Here is a 21,072-nt window from a genome sequence, read left to right as displayed (position 1 = left end):
CCATTCTCCTGCGTCACCTCAAAGCCCGTTCTGACGGTGAGTCCTGTTTCAGTTCTGGTTTAGTCCCGTTTTAGTCCTACTTCAGTCATGGATTAGTCCTCCTCTTCAGTCCTGGAATCAGTCCTGGGTTAGTCCTGGTTTAGTCTTGGTTCAGTCTGTGGCATAGGCAGCGCAAAAGTTTGATATTATCTGGGGTTAAGGGGCAGGTGCGGTCCTGTACTGCGCGGGTGCTGTGTTGTACTGCAGGTCTCCAAAAATGGACCCCTGCGGGACTCTGCACTGTCGGCTCCATTATGGAATAAATGAATCTTCAGTCTGTTACATCAAGAAGGAGGAAAATAACACAAGGACGACAGCAGCAATAAGTTTTAAGAAGGAAGTAAAAAGGGTTGTAGCTCTCCTTTCTGAGAAAAGTGTATAAAGTTTGTGCTGAGGGGTTTTACAGCCTTAAAACAGATAGAATAATTGTAAAATATAAAGTTGACTACTTCGCGGATTTCACCTATCGCTGGTTATTTTTAGAACGTAACGCAAAATACGGACATGTCCGGGGAAAAACGAACGTTTGGTCTCCCTAGTGTAAACTAGCCTGATTTATCAGCCAGTTTCACTTTGTAGAAACCGTCTGACCTTGCAGTGTTAGAATTCATTCTCTCGACGGTACTTTTTATCATCTCTGCTATTTGGCAGTCATGCATGTAATACAACTGGTATATTAAGCTTTTTCCCAAATCCTGTAGGAAGAAGGGCAATAACAGCTTTCCCTTTGATGAAATTCACTGAACATTCTCTTTATTCTGGCTTTAAATCCTTGATCTGGGGAATCATTGACAACACTGAATATATGGCTCTTTGCTGATTGGCTGGTGCCCGAACTTGCACTTGCACGGTTTTTGCAAACCGTCTACTGTATTTTGATTCCTGACCTAGTTGCTGGAGAGAAATGCAATTGAGCGGAGGCAGTAGGTGGCACCAGCCTGGCTAGGAGTAAACTGCTCATGCTGTGAATTGTCAATGTTGTTTGAATATTGATCTGTAAATGTCATGTGAATATCTTTTATTTGTGTACATCTGTTAATGGTTTATAATCCACATGTGAGAGGAAACTCAGACCTCTATTCATCCCCCACTCCACTTTAGCCAAGACCTCACCTCACTTCAGGCATAAATAACATCTCCACTCTCCTGGTCGTATTTGCATGTATCAGAGAATGGCTTAATTGATCAATTGATTGATGAATCAATTAACAAATCACAGAGTTTTCAGGTTTAACTTAGCAATATTGTAATCATAAACCATAAAGCAAATTGTACATTAACATAATAAAAATTACCCAAATAAGATGTTACTTTATTAATTCAAAAACTCAATAAATCAGAAAATAAATATACAAATGATCAATAATGGTTTTGTATCTGGTCACATGATGTTAAAAAGTGTGCCACCAAGCTCTATTTACAGTGCGACCAGGGTTTGGCCCGTGGACCCGAGAGCGGCATGAAGACGGCCTCAAGTAAGGCAGTGGGCGTGTAGGCGGAGAGCAGCTTACTTGAGCTTGGCTCTGTGAGAACACAAGGAGTGTTCCACTTGTTCTACCAGTTGAAGTAGAGCCCTGCAATGAAGTGTGGCATGGGACACATTTTGAAAACTCATTGCGGGTGCGGGCGGGACTACACAACACAGGAGCGGGCAGGTAGGATGATAAACTGCAGTCCCACAAACTAAATATGAGAATATGAGAGTAAAGTAAAATATACAAATGATGAATGTAAGCATATCATGCATTATTTGTGCTGGATATTTTATTTGGCATTGATAAAAACCTTTTAAGCAGCAGACCGTCCCTCCTCCTGTATGCTGCACGATCCATCCCCCGTCCTGTACACTGCACGGACAGTCCCTCCTCCCGTACGCCACATGGGCTGCGCCACTAAACCAGAACTAAACCAGGTCTACAAACAGGTCTAAAACTAGGACTAAAACCGGACAGACTTAACCAAGCCGCCGAACCAGTCACCATGCTTCCTCCCATATGCAGCCCAATTCCTTTCCGCTTCTTTGTGTTTTATAGAGCTTAAGAAGGCGAACATTCCCATCCTGATTTGCAGTCAAGAGTGGGATAAAATATCGCAGATGCGGGCGGGAGCGGGAATGAAAATTACAATTCTTTGCGGGAGTGGAACAGAAAATTCTGTCCTGCGCAGACCTCTAAATTGAAGCTTGTTTTGGAGCCATTGAGAAATGCACTGGTTGGTGAATGATGGGCAACTCGTTGGTGTCAGGTGATTAAAAAGTAAGGGCGCCCCCCGCCGCAATCTGCCCCCAGTTTGCTATTGACGTCCCGGCAATACCACACTAGTCCCAGAGCCTAAAAATAGTAAAGGTTTGCATTCGCAATCACAGGTGCATTCACCAAAGCTGTTCTTAGGTCATTGAAGATCTGTTCACATTCATCTGTCCCAACTGGCTGCCAGGGGCTGGTGCTTTTGCCACCCTGAAACACACTGTACCTCTGCTATTAAGCAATGGAGTGAGGCTGCCATTTTTAGGAATCCACTGACGAACAGTAGGTAGTAGCTGGCAAAGCCTAGAAAAGTTCTTAGCTCTGTGACAGTGTTAGACTGGGGCCAGCTAGCTACAGCGGCCACTTTGTCCAAGTCTGTGGACACTCCCTCTCCAGAGACCACATGACCAAAGTATTTTATTCTTTTCTGAATAATTCACATTTTGATAGTTTTACCTTGAGGCCTTCTTTTTGCAGTTGACTCAGGACAGCACCCAGGCGCTGGAAGTGATCATCTATTGAGGAGGAATACATAACAACATCATTGGGACTTGGTTATAGCCGCTAGTGAGATCTATTGTCCAGAACCATTTTGCACCACACAGCACATTTAGGACTCATCGATTCAGGGCAAGGGGCTGCTACTCTCCTGGATCACCTGACCATCAAGAAGCTGTCTTATATAGGCCTTGACTGCGTCATACACTGAGGGGGGTATTCTCCTAAACTTCTGTCTGACAAGAGTATAGTCGGTGATGGGAATCTCATGGTTCATGAGGTCTGTGCAAGCCAAATCACTCTGATTTAACAGAACTGGTTCTGGCTGCCTTATCTGTAAACTGGCCTAGGAGGAAACTGTTGCCCTCACTGGCTCACTAGGTGAGCCCACAACCTCAGTGATGCCCTCTGGTAAAGTGTCAACATGTCTACCGCTGTACAGGGGTGGAGCATAGCATCTGTTGTCTGCACTATCTTGACTGTCCCTGCTAGAATGCATACTGGTCTCTGACCTCTTATCCTCACTATGCCGGGCGTTTCAGGAGGAGGTTTCGCGGGCACAAAACAATGTAGGATCGCCACTGCTGATGCCCTAAAACAGGGGTGTCAATCTCAAATTCACAGAGGGCCAAAATTAAAAACTGGGACTAAGTTGTGGGTCAAACTAAATATTTACTGAAAAATGTCAGTACTGTACATGTAACTGTGAGTACATCTGTAGCCACAGTTTCTAGTTTCATTATTAGTGAAGTCCTCACTCATCAGCACATGTGAAGGACAGCATATCCCAATAATGAGACTAAGTGGACATGATTCTCAAATTATACCATTTCTTATTAAAATAAATGTTTAATGATAGTTTTGCTTAAACATTGAAACCAGAAAAAGTATAATATAAAATTATTTCTTTTATTTTAAATAAAGAATGTCTCTGTAGCTTTTTTTTTTTTAAAGTCATTTTAATTTTTTATTTTTTTTCATAAGCTAACAACCAGCCAAATGAAAATGAAATCCAATCTTTCAACTATGAGCAGTCAAACATCATAAAGAAAACATTTAGTCAAGCTCAGTTTGCAAGACTGTGATTTACTCTGATGTACATGGATCTAACGCAAATACTTGGCATCTCTTCTTAGATCCAAGTTCATCAAAGTCTGGGGCGAGGCTCTGAGCTGAGGAAATCCTCAGGACTGAATGAAGGTGTTCGTCTGTGAGACAACTCCTGCGTGGTGTTTTGTTCATCAAAGAAAAGAAAATAGTTGTTCACGTAGATATGTGCTGCCGAACATAGAGAGCATTTGAGCAGCTTGTGTGCAGAGTTAGGACAGTGTGTCGGTTAAGAACCATGGGAACTGTGCAGCACCGACAGACATACTTTGACCTGAGCATGTCACCACACTGGAGCTCAATCAGCTCCATCTGGAGGCTGGTGGTTGTCACGTCAACCGCAAACAGACTGCTGAGTAGTTCAAATCTGCATTTCTGGGCTTCAAAATCGGCAAATCCTTAAGAAAACTCTGCAAAAAGTATGCTTAGTTTTTCAGCAAACTCTGCAATGGGCAGCGCGGCGATCTGCTCGTTCGTGATTTGGCAGCATAGAAAATGAGCCAAGTTTCCTTGCAGCAGATAGCTCATGATGTCACACAGAAAGGCCAGCTCACACTGAAACTTTTTATCAGACGGACAGATTTCCTCAAGCAGCTCAAAGCATCTTTTTAGTACTTTTCCTCGGCTAAGCATCGCACCTCTGTGAAATAGGGCACATCTCTGTGCTCCTTCAGAAAAGACTTGAACTGGTGATGATTCAAATCTTTTGCTCTTATGAAGTTAACTACTCATGTTATGGTGCTCATAACATGATCCGTTTTCAAGGCTTTGCCACATAAGGCCTCCTGGTGGATTATGCAGTGGTAAACTGTAAGCTCACCTGCATGGTTCTCCCGCATCTTCTCCCGAATCCTGCCCACCAGTCCACTCTTTTGACATCTGTCATTAGTCCCACAAGTTTATCCTGAGGCAGCCCCATTTCAGTGAGACATTTGGACACCTCCTTGAAGATTTCTTTTTCTGTGGTTGTACCATGTATGGATTTTAATCCTAAAAGTTCCTCTGTAATGCAAAGTGTAGAGTCCACTCCTCAGATGAAGACTGATAACTGGGCAGTGTCAGATGTGTCACCGCTCTCATCTACAGCAAGTGATTATGTCAAAAAAATCTTTCCCCTTCTCCATCAGCTGTTCTTGTAGATTGGTGGCAAGATCACAAGCATGCTCATCCATGGTGTTTGTGCTCAAATTGGATTAAAATGTTGCTACTGCAGCACCAGCACTGCAGATCCAGGGCAAGGCGGAGCTCCTCACTCTGCCATTGCATGGATTCAACGTCGTGGTGTCTTTCTTTTGATTGCTGATCAGCCCTCGTTTTCTCGTGAGGGTCCTCTCTGCTCCGCCGTCACTCCACTACCACCACAGCAGTGTCACGGACATAGAAAATATTCTGGCAGCCCCCAGTGCAACACATACTATCACCTATAACCAAAGACTATCGAGCTGGAGCACCAATAACAAGTGTAAAACACTTACAGGCAAGACGGAGTTTCTTAATCCAAGCACAGCACATCTGCTGGAGGGGTGTGGCTCAGCAGCGGGGGGCACTGCCATTTGAGAAATATTTCTATAATATCCAACACCTTCCTAAATTCTTCATCACAACGGAGAATTTTAATGCATAGTGTAGCACTCGCCACAACACTTGAACCTATCAGCAGGTCAGTGTCCTCTGTCTGGAGAAGCTTGCTCGGTGGGTCCAATAGAGCAAGGATTTTGTAGGTGAAGTTGGCAAGGAACATGAAGCTTTGCTCAGATACTTCACGCAGCAGTCCTGCAGCTTCCATTCTCGTCTATGCACCATAGTTCAGCACAGTGTCAGGATCGGTCAGAATTGATTTTATGTCATCAAATAACTTAAGAATGACTGAAATGGTGGCAAGATGCCTTGTCCATCTCTGCTCCAAAAGACGTTTCAGGTGTGCCCCTTTATAATGCAAAGCATCTCTTGGCTTTCCACAGAATTTGTAGAGAGAATTGCACACCTCAAAAAAGTCTGAAACCATGGGTTCTACAGACATGACATGAATTACAACCAATGCAACTGGTGGTTGAGGCAGTGCACATATGGTATCTCACATCCAATTCTTTCCTGAAGAATTTGCTGAACACCACCATGTCTCCCTGACATAACAGAGGTTCCATCATATACCTGAATACTCAGAATTTTTGAGCAATCCAGGCCATCCTTGTCAAGCTTGGACAGAACAGTGTCAGTTAATGTCTGTGCGTTACCTTTTTGGGCCATGGCAATGCACAGTAAATGCTATGTAATTTCGTAAGACTCTTTCACAAATCGTAGCACAATCAAAATGTTTTTACATCCTGTGGGGTCATGCGTTCTATCACCTTTCAAAGTGTGGAGTCACCAACTTCCTCCACTATAGCTTCTGTCACCACATCACTCAGTGTTAAGTTCATTTCATTCATGTCATGACAGGTGTAAGTGGCATTGCGAGGGATAATCTTCACCACATTGGCCAATTCAGGATCCTTTTTGATGGTGTACTCAAGCATGGAAAGTCCAGACCTCCCCTCTGACATGTCATCAAAAGTGTCAAGCTTCCCACATAGTGGCAACTGGTTTTCAGCCAAGAACATAACCACGTCTATTAGTGAGTCCACATAATAGCAGTTTCTGTTAGGTTGATCTGTATTAACATGGGTTGATACCCCATTCCCAGTATTGCGACGCATCTCCCTCTTCTTCCACACTGCATAGCAAGATATGTGGTCTTTCAAAGTTTTGCTGTTGAAATTCATGGTCTTAGCCTGTTTCCAGTTACTATAGCCCACAAAGGCACCCAATGATGCTCCTGAACATCTGACAGCAAAAACAAAATGCTGCCTCTGCCTTCACATTGTACTCCAACCACTCTCTATTTTGAAACCATTTACCAACAAATGGTTGCCCCTTGCTCTTGTAAACAGATACAGGATACTGATTTACCACAGTTTCGATGGGCCTGTCAATGCCAAGATCATCGACCACTATTGTCCACTGACTTGAGGGGCTTGAAAGTCATTGCTCCAGTGCAGCGCTGGCTAAGTCTGTAGGCGGTTGTCCAGAGCTAGCATCTCGATCTTGGCAATCCATCGGTGTACTGGTGGTGGTGACCGGAGTGTCAGTGTCTGCTGCTGGAACTATTTGATGTGTCAAATAGCTCAACAGACATTAAAATCAAATGTAACAGGTTTAACATTGTCTGCATTAGCTCTCTTGACCCCCTCCCTCCAACCCATGTCTTTCATCCATCCTTCAGTCTGAAGACATTATCTTCAAGAAGGGGGGCTTCCGAATCAGCTGGATGACCATTTTGGATTGGAGATGGAGCCCCCACCCTGAGTCTCACCTCAGCCATCACATCAATCCGTCGTCAATAAATATTTTATCGTATTCCATTGCTGTGGCATGGTCCTTTCTAGTGAATTCAGTCTTACTGTCATGCTTTTGTAATTAGGTCTGAATTCATTTGGCATCAAATTATGAAAAAACTTTGACAGTCTATGAATAGTGTAAAAAAATAATCATGTAAGTGAAGAGCGACCCCTACATTGAAATTAATTATTCAAAGAGGTAAAAATGTTTTTAAAAGTCTTATATTGAGTAAATCATTGTGCTATTTGACCTGATTTAGGCACACATTTATTTCAATAAAAAATGGATAAAATACATTATTATAAGTTTAATAATATATCTTCAAATCATTTTGCGACCCCCACACAACCCCCGCTTTGGGAAACAATCCTGAAGAAGACTAATGCTATGGTCAAGTATTGTCTTTTTAAAGGGGGCTATTGTGAGCGCTCTTGCTCCAGTACTCAAAAAGTCTGTCAAAAGCTTGTTTGCATTTACATGTGCTACATATTACTTTTGTGTATTGCCTTTGTTTTTCACTGTAAATTGTTAACTTGAATTCAGTCATGTTTTGCATTCATCCCAGTCACTGGGAAATGACCATATGAAGAAAAACAATGGGATATAGAAAAAATAAATTGTCCTACTTTTTCTTATGTCTGTAATTGCTTTTATACACGCATCAAGAATCTCAGACTTCCGGTCACTGCGCAGTGCATACTGGAAAGGATTTTCAAGTCTTTTGAAACATATCACTTTAGTTTCTGGTTCTGATATTGTCATATTTTAGTTTTGGGATTCGGACATCATTAATTTTGTGGTTGTTGGATGTCCTAACAGCGGAAAACGCCTTGAGAAATTTGTTTGCGAACTCCATAAATGCAAAAGGTAATCAGATGTGTGTGATTGCAAACCTCCGTTCAGACAGTTTCCCTTCCTAACAGAATTGAAAAATAGTGAAAGGCGAAGGCGATGGGCAGTATTGATACACAGGAAGGACGAGAAAGGAAACCTTTGACTGCCTAAATCATCCCGAGTTTGCAGCGAACATTTTGTATCTGGAGCACCATCAAAGCGGGATCCCGTTTGTTAAGCGAGAAGTGCAGAAGACAAACAGGCTGAGCTCGCACTTTCTTGTTTTTGTGGATTTACAGCAACAGGAGTCTTGGTTGCTTTGCAGTGGAAGTTGTTTCTTGGTGAACAACTGCTGCCTTTTGCTTTGGCGTTGACTTTAAATTCGTAACCGAGGTTGAGTCAGGGATCAGGAGTTTGCTTTGATGGTGCTCCACATACAAAATATTCACTGCAAACTCGGGATGATTTAGGCAGTCAAAGGTTTCCTTTTTCGTCCTTCCCATGGATCAATCCTGCCCATCGCCTTAGTTTTTCACTATTTTTCAATTCCGTTAGGAAGGGAAACAGTTTGAACGGAGGTTTGCAGTCACACAGATCTGATTCCCTTTTGCATTTATGGAGTTCGCAAACAAATTTCTTGAGCCGTTTTCCGCTGTTAGGACATCCAACAACCACACAATTACGATGTCCGAATCCCAAAACTAAAATATGACAATATCAGAATTAGAAACAAAAGCAATATGGTTCAAAAGACTAGAAAAGATTGGCTTTGTCAATAGACGCATCCCACTGGGAAAACAAACATGGCAGTTTGATGCTCACTTTTTAGGAAAGTCCTTCCCAGTATGCATTGCACAGTGACCGGAGGTCTGAGATTCTTGATGCATGTATTGATTTATTTATTTTATTTATTTATCATATTCTTTACCAGTTCCACTTAGGTTGATTTGTTGACCAGATTACCTAATTAAATAAGTTATCCAGGGAAAGTTGTAAAGGTTTTATGCATTTGGAACATTTTCTGGAGGCAAGACTGAAATGAACAGACCTAGTATATAATCTACATTTGTTCTGTACATGTTACATTCTCACAAGTGAGAAGCAACAAGCACAAGTGAGTCTGAACAAAGTCCAGGTGAGGGGACGGGGGAGGGGAAACTGGTTTCACATCTGCCTTCTACTCATGAAAAAAACAAAAAACTTGCAGATCGTAGCTTTAAAGTGAAACTGAGTGGAAACAAGGGCCAAAGCTTTTCTAATTTATGCAATAGTTATGATTTAACAAATAAACATTCCTGACAGTCATTATGTTATCTTAAATTAATGTTTGAACTGTCAGTAAACCCTCCTTCCAACTTTCCTTCACAAACCTGACTCATGTAAAACCATAGGCACTATGCCACTTTATGTATTTCACACTATGTATGGTAGATACATAGTAATATTAAAAAGAAGAACACACACATACATAATATATAAATTATGTAAAACTTTATTAGATGCCTAAACAAAACCATTCTTTAAAGACAAAATGCACACTTAACATTATATAATAACTCACTTAAAAATGATACTGTGAAATGCCTTACACCCTGCGATTGGGTTGTTGTTCGTTTGAGGATTACAAATGACACTGATAATAAATTCACTATTCACATTTATACAGATCAATAAAACCTCACATATTGTCTGCTACTTTCCAGTCTCTGGATCCAGGCTTTCTTATCTGCATTGTCAGAATGAGTTTGATTGACTTTCTAAACCATGGATAGAAAAATGCATAGATAACAGGGTTGAGACCTGAATTAAAATGAGCCAACCAAATCTCCACGTCAACTGAGGAAGCGTCCACTGCAGTATCCTTACCCACCAGACTGGGAACATAGTAGGGACAGAAACAACACAAAAAAACAACCACAACTATACCTAAAGTTCTGGCCGCTTTAAGCTCTTTCTTCTTTGCTGTCACATTTCCCAACTGTGGCATGGTTACAGATGAAATGTGGGAACGCAGTGCTCGGGCTTGAGACACAGCCACCACAAAAACCCTCAAATATAAGATGATGATGATGAGAATAGGAATGATAAAAGTGCATACAAGATCAATTGCACCAGCTATGTAATGAATAATAACCACACATTCACCAGCACAAGAGTTGGACATACCAGGATGTTCTAACTGATCATGCATTATCATCATTCTGTAAAGGACAGACAGAAGCCAACACAGTAAAATACACAACTTTGTCCTTTTCTTGGTCACTTTGGTGTGGTAGTTTAAAGGGTCACATATGGCAATGTAGCGATCAACAGATATAAGCACCATGTTGGCCACCGATGCGGAGGTGATGACATAATCAGTAAGGTAGTAGGCGCTGCAAACAATGTCACCGAGGTTCCAGCAACTCTCAATGTAAATGATTTCTACAGGCATCAAGACCAGGCCCACTAAGAGGTCGGAGACAGCCAGGGAGAGGAGGAGGAGGTTAGTGCGAGTGTGGAGCTGCCTGCAGAGAAAGCACAAAGGTAACTTAACAAGCTCAATAGAAAGATTTAGTTTAAAAATGCAAAAAGTCAATATTAGTAAAGACAGTGAACTTCTTGGTGCATCAGAAAGTCAAGTTATACAGTAGTCCTATGTATAGATTTAGTCATGCAGTATTTATTGCTCCTGCCATTTAATTTTGTTGTTGCACCAGAAAACAAATGAATAATATAAATTTGGCATGCATTGTTACCATTGGCATGAAAAAGGTACAGAAAGAAGATAAGTCATATAAACCTTGCTCATAACATGTTAAAATCAATAGTTTGGTCCATTAAGCCATTATGACATATTATGAATCACATCATTGTCACAAGCTTGTTCCTTCACAAATCAGCTGCTAAATAAACATAAAAGAAAGGGGAAAATAGTACCATACATTTGAAATAATACTTTCACAAAAACTTTAAGCAGAGCCAATATGAAATCAACCTGAATCATTTGATCTGTTATAAAACAACAGTGACGTTAAAAGAAGCCATAAAAAAAAGAAAGCAATATTCACATGGTTTTATGGTTCAAGCATATTAATCACCACCCTGAAAACATATTCTGTAATTATTGAGCAGAGTATTTTAAGGATACATGTAGACAGTAGTTTGTTGCGAAGAGAACAGCTATAGTATGTGATTTGTGTTCATACAGAGATGAGCATGTCTGCAAATAAAATCAGATGCACATACCAACTATTCAAGAAAACCACTCACAGGGACAATACAGACCACAAGTATTCACAAGTTTGCACCCAATGCCGTATTTGGAACGATTACAAAAGCAGTCTGCGATTAACCTGAAATGAGCGATGGAGATGATGACAAGCAGGTTGAGAGCCACAGTAATGAGAGAAATACAGGACAGTAGCACGTATATGAGCATGGCCTCCACATAAGGGTGAGTGGGTTTCCTGCACGAGTAGTTCAGATGGGGGTAGCAGAAGATCTCTTGGTCCAGGGCGCCCAACATGGTGAGATACAGAGGAGAGGTGGAGTCCAGAGCTCTAGAAGAGAGTGTCCACTAAACATTGACTTATATATGTTCCTCTGACGTCAGCTAGCATGTCTGCTGGCTAAATGAGCTCTTTGAAAACCACTGAGGTCCATAGGGAATTGTTGTGGGCAATAACACTTTTAGATGGTGATCTGTTTGTGAAGTGTTTGTGTGATAAGAAACAAACAATATTGAAAGTATTGTTTCATGTTACATCTCTGTTCCCCTTACTTTTAGACAAAATAGCACCAAATCTCAAAATAGACCCACAATATTTTGGGGTAGGCCAATAACATAACAGATAAAATACATTTTTATAATGTGAAAAATATTTATAATATATTATATTATATAATCATTTTGCAGCCCTAGCTGAGTGCCACGCGACCCCCTCTTTGGGGAATGCTGAAGAAGACTAGTTTCTATTAAAGGGGGAGCATGAGAGCACTCTTGCCCCAGTCCTCAAAAAGTCAATAAGCCTGTTTGCATGTACAAAATGTGCTCAATGTGTATGTTTGTATATGTAAATTGCTAACTCAAATTTAGTATTGCATTCATCCCAATTACCGGCAAACAACCATATAAACTAAAACAAATTCATATTATCGTATGTCTGTAATTGCTTTTATTTATGCCATATTCTTTACCACTTCTAGTGAGGTTAGCTTCTTAACCAAATAACTGAAGTAAGTAAGTCATCCAGGGAAAATTGTAAATGTTTGTGTATTTAGAACATTTTCTAGAAGCAAGACTGAAATAAGGTAGAAAAGATGCACTACCAGTCAAAACTGTGGAATTGTGGAAGAAGGCCTTTGAGTGGGTACAAGGCATAATAATCTTTAGGCCTCTGAAATAGTCTACTTCCTGTTCTTGCTCTAAACACATTGTTATGTAATGATGAGCTGTGGTGTTGAAAACAGTGGTTGCATCATGTGGAAGGTTAGCTGTTGTTTTTCCACACCTCTGATTGCATAGGTGTGAATGTGCAGTAGCACTCTCAGATGCAGTACTCACAGGTACGCTCTCAAAGCTCCGCTGAGCCACAAGACAAATTAAAGGTGTTAATGGCATCATTTGACTTGCCCTATCAGCTTTGATTAAAGTTTGATGTAGTTTTGTAAAGAAAGTAGCACATCCACCATAGCGAAAACCTTTATTCAAATAATCAAAGCAGCAGTAGAGGCTGTTTGTGAAAGTGTCTACAGTATATACTACTATCATGTCACCACCCAGCAGAAAAAATATACAGTCCAGTACAATTGTCTGTTTTCAGCAGCTAAAATGCTATGCTTGTAGACTGAAATTGTATGTCTTTTCTACATTACCTGTCATTACACGTACTTCTGAACAAAATAAGGTAAAGACTACAATTATTATATTGCACAACGGCCCCTTAAACCATCCTAGGAATGTATATAGGAACACCAAAAATATGAAGAATCAGATACGAAATTAAGATAATCTCGAGAGGCTCCGAGCCACTCTCTTATGTTGAGACCTTTTTACCATGGAATCCACCTGAAAACACAATTAACATAATTTAGCTGTCCAGTACAAGAGTTCAGCTAATAGAGCTCAGATCAATTGTGTAAAAGCAGCCATAATTGTCAAAATCTGCTGTTTTTTGGCAGCAGAGAAACACATCCATAGAGAAGAATTAGCCAAATCAAATTTAAAAGTTATGAAAAGAGCAGTGGAACAGCACAATAAGCTGCTTAGTCACTGATGATAAGTCAGTCAGTATATCACTCTGTAGTGTAGAATACTTTTGAATTCATGAATTTTAGTATTATGACAATATGCGGGACAACACAATCCTGAGCTCTATACATTACAACACAATACAACATGAAAAATTATGTTTGTTAAGAGTAAAATTCAACTACCTAATGGCTCCATGCCATAGTGATAAGGCCCGGGGTTTGATCCACATAGTTGGACGTAATGGATCGACGTCTCCTGCTGCGTGGGTCACATTTCTGAAGGAGACGCAGAAGTTACAACAAAGCTCAAATGCAGGTCTAAGAACAGTCTAATGCTCATTCCTTAAAAAAAAAAAAAACTAATCAACCCAAAACTGAGAAAATATTATGATTAAATGAGACTCTTACCTTGGCACAAGAGTTCTCCTGACTAATACACAGCATGGTTTTGCAGTGCAGGTAGATGTTGCCCGCTCTCCCAATAAACTGGAACATGTTGAAGGAGAAGTCGCTAGACAAACCCTGTCCGTTGTTTATCACCTTTACAGACTTATCCACTGGGTTAGGGCAGCTGCAAACCCAGAAAAGCACAACATCACCATTAGTCTTAGCATAAACATAATTCAAATGCTGAACGTTATACACTTACCCATTTCCAATGAGGCTGTACTTCAAGCTGCTGTTTGGTGAAGGCTCAGTGCTTGCCCAGCATGAGTCAACAACCAAAGACAACAGTTTTTCATCAAGTCCATCAATCTCCAGTTGAAGGTAGACCGTCTGATCCAGGTTTATCTCTGTGTCTGGAGTAACGGCATGTTTGTGGCCCTTATCAGTGTACACAGTCATGGACAGGTTGTATGTCCATTCTCCAGCTGTAAGCTCCTGTCGGACTGAGCTAGAAGCAATATAATTAAAGGTTCCATATTACACTATTTTCTGCTCTGTGTTACAATGTGCTTTTCTTATAATGAACATGCCTGAGGTTGTGTTTTATTTCACTGACACATGTTTAATACACAAACCCTGCATATTAAGGCTCGACTAACTTCTTTTCTCAAACCGAAAACACTCTATTCCACCTTGTGACATCATGTGATAAAACAGTGTTCCACTGTGCTCCATTCCATACAATCATTTGGATGATTTCAGCCCTGGAATTGCCAATCTTTACTGAACTAAAGATAAAGTTTAGCTGTTGTCTTGAAAACCAACACTTACTGTAATTCCATCACCAGGTGGAACAGAGCAGTTTGAGCTTTAGAGATGTAGACAAACTAATAATAAAGGATTATTCAAACATGCATGATTGAAACAAAACACAATTTTAGGTATGTTTTTCAGGAGGTAACAACATGATATGGTTTAATGCTCACAAGAGTCAGTCTTGTATAATACTATAGTTTAGTCAACATGGCAATAGCTTACAAACAATACACAATAGAACATGTCACTTAAGCATTAAACATTATTTAAAGTGGACATATGCTATTTTGACTTCATTTGGCTATATTTTCAGCAGTTAGATTTGCATTAGATAGGCCCCTGCTGACAGAAATATACATGAACCATGAAAAAAGTCATTTAGCAACAGGACATCGTGCTAATTCATCCATGAGTTTGCAGTGATTCTAATCAGAGTGTAAAAAATGTCTGTCTCATGGTTTAAGAACATAAAACTACAAATAGAGCAATACATGTTTTTCTTGGTTACATGTCAACAAATATAATATGCAAATATAGCCTTTACTTTTGCAACTATGTAGGAAAATATAATTTACAAACCCAAGGCCTCACCTGTCTCTAATCCGGATGGCCAGAGACTTGACAGCTGGCTGCACGTAGTGACAGGAGAAATCCAAGTGCACCTCTTCATGCCTAGTTATGATTCCAAAGTTGGAGCTGTTCCATGTCTTAATGCTGTTGTGGTAGATGATTTTACTGCCATTTGACTGCAAAACACAATTCCAGATGTTTTTGCAGTAACACAATTATATTTTATTATAGTTTTCTCAGTGGGAAACTCAGTGGATCTTGATGTCAGTTAGTCAGTGTTCCTGTTCCATTTTAAAAGACACCGACTATAACACGGACTTGCCTTGACCACAGTTCCACAGGTGTTGATCTTGTCGAAGCTGAACGTCACCATATGAGTCTCATTGTCCATCTGTCCCACACAGGACTCATTGTTCATATGCAGGACCTTGTAGTCAATGCCACTTTCCATCAGGAGACAGCCAGCCATGGTCAGTGTGGCTGTGTTATCCTTGCACACAGTCGGCTCACCTGGACACATCATTCAGTCTATTTAAAATTAGAACTGAGTAGCCTACACTTGACAGCGTTATAAAATTACAAGAAAAAAAAGATATGACATTACTTTGTTACCTAAGGAGGACAGGGCACATGACGACTGACTTACCAAACGTGTTCATTGGTTTGTATTTAGAAGCAAAGATCGCTCTGCAGAGACATCCAGATTCATATCCATTTTTTTTCTCTCCACAAAACTCGTGTTCACTGCAATACATGTTCTGGCAACTGGCCTGAGTTTCATCTGTCGAGAATAATACATGAAAAACTATTATTTTGTATGCCACTCAATGCTTTAAAAATACTCAAAACCTTTTCGAAAGCGTTTGTTACTTGACAATATTTTATGAAAACATACTTTAGAAACTGTAATATGTTTTCTCTAAAAAACATATAATTACTAATTTGGAGTCATAGTTGTTTACTGAAATATGCCTATTACATTAACTGGACTTGTATTGTTAGTCTTACCACATTTGATTTGTGATTTCCATCCCTCTACACTGACGTTGTGCATTGAACATGCCCTGCTGTAGGCCTCCAAGAACTGACAGTTGAATCCATCCACTGCAGGGTATTTGCACAGGGCACTAGAGCAGGCCGAGATGTAGGGCTCTGGGTCCACCACCAGGTTACAGGAGGAGAAAGGCTGCTGTCTCATGACGTTACACCTGGACAGTGTGAAGCGGGTACATTTAGCATGAAAGAAGTCATATTATAGTAGATCTAATCTTTACTACCATTTAGCTGTTTCATTGCAGTTGATTGAAACATCGGCATCTTCGTCATAGGTTGTCTCACAGCTGAATTTCAGAGACATGGGAAAGAAAAAGACTGCAGTCATTACATTGCATTTTTATATTTATTTTTATAACCATATCTGAAGAGTTTTTCTGCCAAATGTGCTCTCCTCAAAGAAATCCCCATTGTAATTCACACACCTACTGGCCTTTGGAAGTGAGCATCATGGACAGGCTTCTGGAGTTCATAATTGCTAAAGCTACATCCAATAACAACTGAATAAGAAACCAATTTGCACCCATCCCGGTAGTCATGAATAAAATAAATGATTTATTTTCAGTGTCCTGTCCATTTCCAAATTTCTTTAGACAAGTAATATAATTATTTTACATGTAAATGTTTCTTCAAAGAATATTTTGTGTGCTATCTGTGAAACCACCACCAGATGTCACTAAAGAACATATGTTGCACACCTAGCAGTTCATCCACATGCAATGAACTGAAAATCTTCTTACCCACTCTCACTGAGATCAGAATGCTTCTCATTCGCCAAAGTGGTGCTGGTGTTGCCACATAACCCAAATACTGGAGCCACCTTTGGTCCTAAAGTACAAAAACAAATGTATTTATTCATAAATTTTGGTAGATTAAACTGTTGCTGGTTGTACCTGTAACACGGATCTGTGCAGTGTGACCATTGAAATGTATTGAGGCAGTGTAAGCAGAGGCGCTGACTTCCGCTGTTAGTCCAGTTGGACCTTTAGAAACTTTCACTCCATGGACCACCTTTTCTGGTGTGTTAAATGGCAGCACTGCATCATTTACCTAATGCACAAAATAGTAAAAATATAATTAAACTGCTATTTATGGAAATGTTTAAACAAGAAAACTGCTGTCAAATTGAAATCCTCAGATTCCCGGTAGTCTTATTAAATGAGTTATATAGTCACATAATGATCTTTATTTATTCATTTATTTATTATTTAAAATTAAACAATCAAAACAGAAATATTGTCTCCTTACTTCATCTGAGACTAAGACATCACATTCTTCTCTCTGAAAACAATGTGTTTTAAACCAACCTTAACCCTTCCTCCTTGTTCTAGTGAAATGTCCACATTGGAGGACTTGAGGTGCAGTACCACCCGCTCTAAAAAGCTGACATCTTTACGTCTTCGTTCCTGGAAGACCCCCAGCACCTCCAGGTCTGGGATGGAAGCATGCTCCATCAGCTTGTACCCACATCGGTCTGGGACAGTGTGGAGTTCTCCAGTGACGTCAATAATGGTTGAACCTGTCACAGTGCAGGTGGCGTCTAAGGTACATCTGAAAAAGAAAAAAAGATTTTCAACTATGTTCTTTTGTTCTGTAAATATGATAATCACATGTTTTAAGCCATATAACTATGTGCACTGCAGTCAAAGAGTTGTTTTAGTGAGATACTCAGCCCCTAAAACATGAAGCAATTTGAGTTCAGACATCATTGACTTGTCAGTCATGACGGTAGAGTAGTGTAACTGGTTAGACAATATTCATTAGACTTTCAACAGTAGAGTAGTTTTAGTTTGTTGACTTTGTTTGGACTAAAAATGACTAGTTGTGACTGAGAAAGATTTTGGGTAATGTGTGTCATTTAAGCATATTCAGAAAACGAACATAGTATTTACATGTTGTTTCCCTGGCAGCGCTCCATGGGCCCACAGGTACTGTCTGGTGTGGCCACCCCAAACACATCACAAGTGACTGTGGAGCAGATGTCTGCGTTCCACTCACTTGTGTTGGTCTTGTACACAGAACCTGAGAGGTACACCACTGTTACACAATCTCCACTCAAACATAGATACAGTTCCTGTTATAATAAAGAAGAATTAAATGTACCAAAAAGTCTGCAGCCGCTCACGTCTGCCAAAACTCCCTTGTTGGTCTTATTGGTGTGAAAGACCTGTCTCACCATTGACTTCCCATTGACCAGAGTCTGTGTTTCCTGGAAAAAGACAAATAAAAACTTGTGGGTTTGGGTTTAAGGTTTATATTATGTGATTTTTCTGGTGGTGGGTCTGCCACCTGCTCATCTCCATGGAAATGTCATTGCAAATTGCACTCTTCAAATAAACTTGCCTTGCCTTTGCATGGAATGTTCCATGGCATTAAACTTATCTTAATCTATGGACAAGAACAGGTGGCAGCACAAGTTAAAGGTGAAATCTGTGGAGAGGCAATGTCGCTCACTAAAAGTCTTATTGCTTTTCAATGTATTTTTATATGAATATATATATGAATAATGAATAAATGTAAGAAATATAAGTGTAGTGGAATACTGTGGAACATTCCAGACAAAGCAAGTGGTGGATCCTTCACTAGAAAAGTTAAATAATGTATGCCAAAAAAAAGCATAAAAACAGAAACAACTATTTCAGTCATTTCACACTCACAAAGTTGTCATCTGAAAATCCTAAGTGAGTCTTGATTGCCACAATTGCTTGAGTCCCAAAGTTTCCCAGTTCAATTTGTTTAACCTGAGAAAGATAGAGGTTATAAATGATATGTTACTGCACAATAACATAACCTGTAAGAGATGTGGCTATACTCACATCAGAGTCCAGTTCATCTCTCAGAGGGATGACATTCACACACTTCCCTGCATGCATCAGATTTGGCACAAGTTTGTGAATGCCTGATCCTGCAGGTATGTCTCTGCTCAGAGTGGTCACTTCTCCTCTGTCAGCTGACCCTCTGGACATCAGAATACAGTCACTGCCCTGCCCAGACTGGTACTGTCCATTGAAGCACAGTGAAGATGTGTTGGAATTAAAGCCAACCTGCAAAAGCCAGGAAAATCCTTTGTAAACAACATTAGTTTTAAGAAATAAATGCACATTAAAGCATATTTTTGTTTGCCAATTTGTTTATTTTTTAGGTTTTCCTTTTTACTGAGATAGTTATAAAAAGTGTAGTGTTGTATAGTAGTGCTGATTGAAATACAAGTCAAATTAATAAACTTGAGGATTTTCCAGTGCATGTCTACAGTCTCTGTATGTAGGGTTCAGAGCTGTCACATAAGTTTGCTTTCACATGAATGCATTATTGGTAATTTAGATTCTTTTGAGACTGGAAACAGGTTTCTGGTTGGAATTTCAATGCACTGTCTACAACAAAGGATTTCTCATTATAGGGTTGGAGCAGTGCCAAACATCTGTCAATCTATACAGAACACAATGTTTTTACCCAAGACCATTAAATAACATTGTATACCAATTAAAAATATTACATTTTCTGTAGTGTTACTCACATAAACTTTGTCATATTTCATCCCATAATAAGTGATAGGACAAGCAGCGATGTCGATCTCTGCAGAGCTAATGAAATCCTGGTTTACAGCAGCACAGACTACATGGTTATAGATAAGAATAAGTCACCTCAGTGTACAGTTATGATATTATGTTACATGAGAAAGTCATTTGTGTTAGAAATACAGGTCTTACCTGCAAGCAGGCTGAGAGCAGACAGCAGTTTGGGTGAAAGCATGTTCAGAGGCCCTTTATCTGTGTAAAAATGAGGTTCAGAAGGACTGTAAAGCACAATTTGCATAGTTGTGTTTTGATTTAGCTTTGATTTAGGCCAGTGCCGCCTCAACATTGTCTTCGGTATACTCGTGATTAAAAACTCACTGACTATCAGAAAACATTATTATCAATGTATTTATGTGTGTTTAACTGGGAAAAAATATAAACAATATACAAATTCTTATTGGACTCAAAAATATATTCAATGTCATGCATTTTTCATTTCATTATTATTATTATTATTATTATTATTATTATTATTATTATTATTATTATTATTATTATCCACAAAGATACCTACATACATATTCTTATTTTGTTATGAATTATATAACTATTATATTGATTGAAAATCTAGTAATAAAGATTTTTGTTTTAAAAGTTTCTTACCAAACTATTGTATCCTTTGAGGCAGAGGAGTTCAGTAGTTTGTAAAGGCTTGTTATGGTCCACAGGTTGTCCTGTGCAGATAGCAGCGTTGAAAACATATATCTGATCTTTTACCTGTGGGTTTGTCTTGAGCATTACAGCTTTAGGCCCTCCTTCTTGTTTTCATGTCCCTGCCCTGTTCCTGAGCTCCACAACCAAAAATAAAAAAAGACATTCTCACATTCTTCAGTGTTGACAAATGCGTGTCTTTGGTGTCTGTCACAAGGTATTGTAGTTTTTAAACACCATGCAATTAACATCAGTGATGAAGACATGTGACAAGTTGACAATGTTCTTGTACTACAACGTTACACCTGTCATTCTTATAATGAGCCCATCACTGTTAAACACGCAAGTACTTTTGGTACTCTATTAATAGAACTATACAATAGTAGACATTTGTCTCAGAATATGTACAAATTATTCCCACAGTGACTAGTTTACTGGAAAACATCTAAAATGAACATAGTATTTTTTTTTTCCAACACATTGTGGGCAAAAGAAGAATTAAAGACAAAAAAGAGCTACAGTTCAAAAATATTTTCTGGACTGTAACAAGGTAGGAATCCTATTATTAGTATTAGTTTTACCTCCAGAGAAAATAAAACCGGTCAAACTAACCTCAGTGTGAGAATAGTGAGGCTAAAGAAGCTGTCAGTCACTAGACATAGAACAATGCTCAAAACCTGAAA

General features: G+C 39.6%; 2 protein-coding genes and 1 pseudogene across 2 annotated transcripts; all 3 read right to left on the bottom strand.

The window, feature by feature from the left end:
• Window positions 1-1,452: 1,452 nt before the first annotated feature.
• On the bottom strand, window positions 1,453-5,062 carry LOC110156051 (general transcription factor II-I repeat domain-containing protein 2A-like; annotated as a pseudogene).
• A 4,718-nt stretch (window positions 5,063-9,780) lies between these two features.
• On the bottom strand, window positions 9,781-11,610 carry LOC110156050 (trace amine-associated receptor 13c-like). Its single transcript, XM_020920236.2, has 2 exons — window positions 11,438-11,610; window positions 9,781-10,609 (listed from the first exon to the last, which is right to left on the bottom strand). Exons 1-2 carry the CDS (start codon window positions 11,608-11,610, stop codon window positions 9,781-9,783), a joined length of 1,002 nt encoding a protein of 333 aa, XP_020775895.2.
• A 1,355-nt stretch (window positions 11,611-12,965) lies between these two features.
• Window positions 12,966-19,913, bottom strand: LOC110156049 (alpha-tectorin-like). Its single transcript, XM_020920235.2, has 18 exons — window positions 19,871-19,913; window positions 19,678-19,775; window positions 18,980-19,207; window positions 18,821-18,904; window positions 18,267-18,372; window positions 18,056-18,185; window positions 17,471-17,714; window positions 17,057-17,213; window positions 16,904-16,991; window positions 16,388-16,450; window positions 16,119-16,318; window positions 15,757-15,891; window positions 15,433-15,620; window positions 15,132-15,286; window positions 13,987-14,232; window positions 13,746-13,908; window positions 13,141-13,152; window positions 12,966-12,977 (listed from the first exon to the last, which is right to left on the bottom strand). Exons 1-18 carry the CDS (start codon window positions 19,911-19,913, stop codon window positions 12,966-12,968), a joined length of 2,352 nt encoding a protein of 783 aa, XP_020775894.2.
• Window positions 19,914-21,072: the final 1,159 nt, after the last annotated feature.

This window comes from Boleophthalmus pectinirostris, unplaced genomic scaffold (genome assembly GCF_026225935.1).
Source record: "Boleophthalmus pectinirostris isolate CB_2022bp ecotype Guang Dong unplaced genomic scaffold, ASM2622593v1 HiC_scaffold_1, whole genome shotgun sequence".
Classification (NCBI taxonomy): Eukaryota; Metazoa; Chordata; class Actinopteri; order Gobiiformes; family Gobiidae; genus Boleophthalmus; species Boleophthalmus pectinirostris.
Note: the sequence above shows the minus strand (reverse complement) of the source record. Positions and strands in the feature narration are given on the sequence as shown.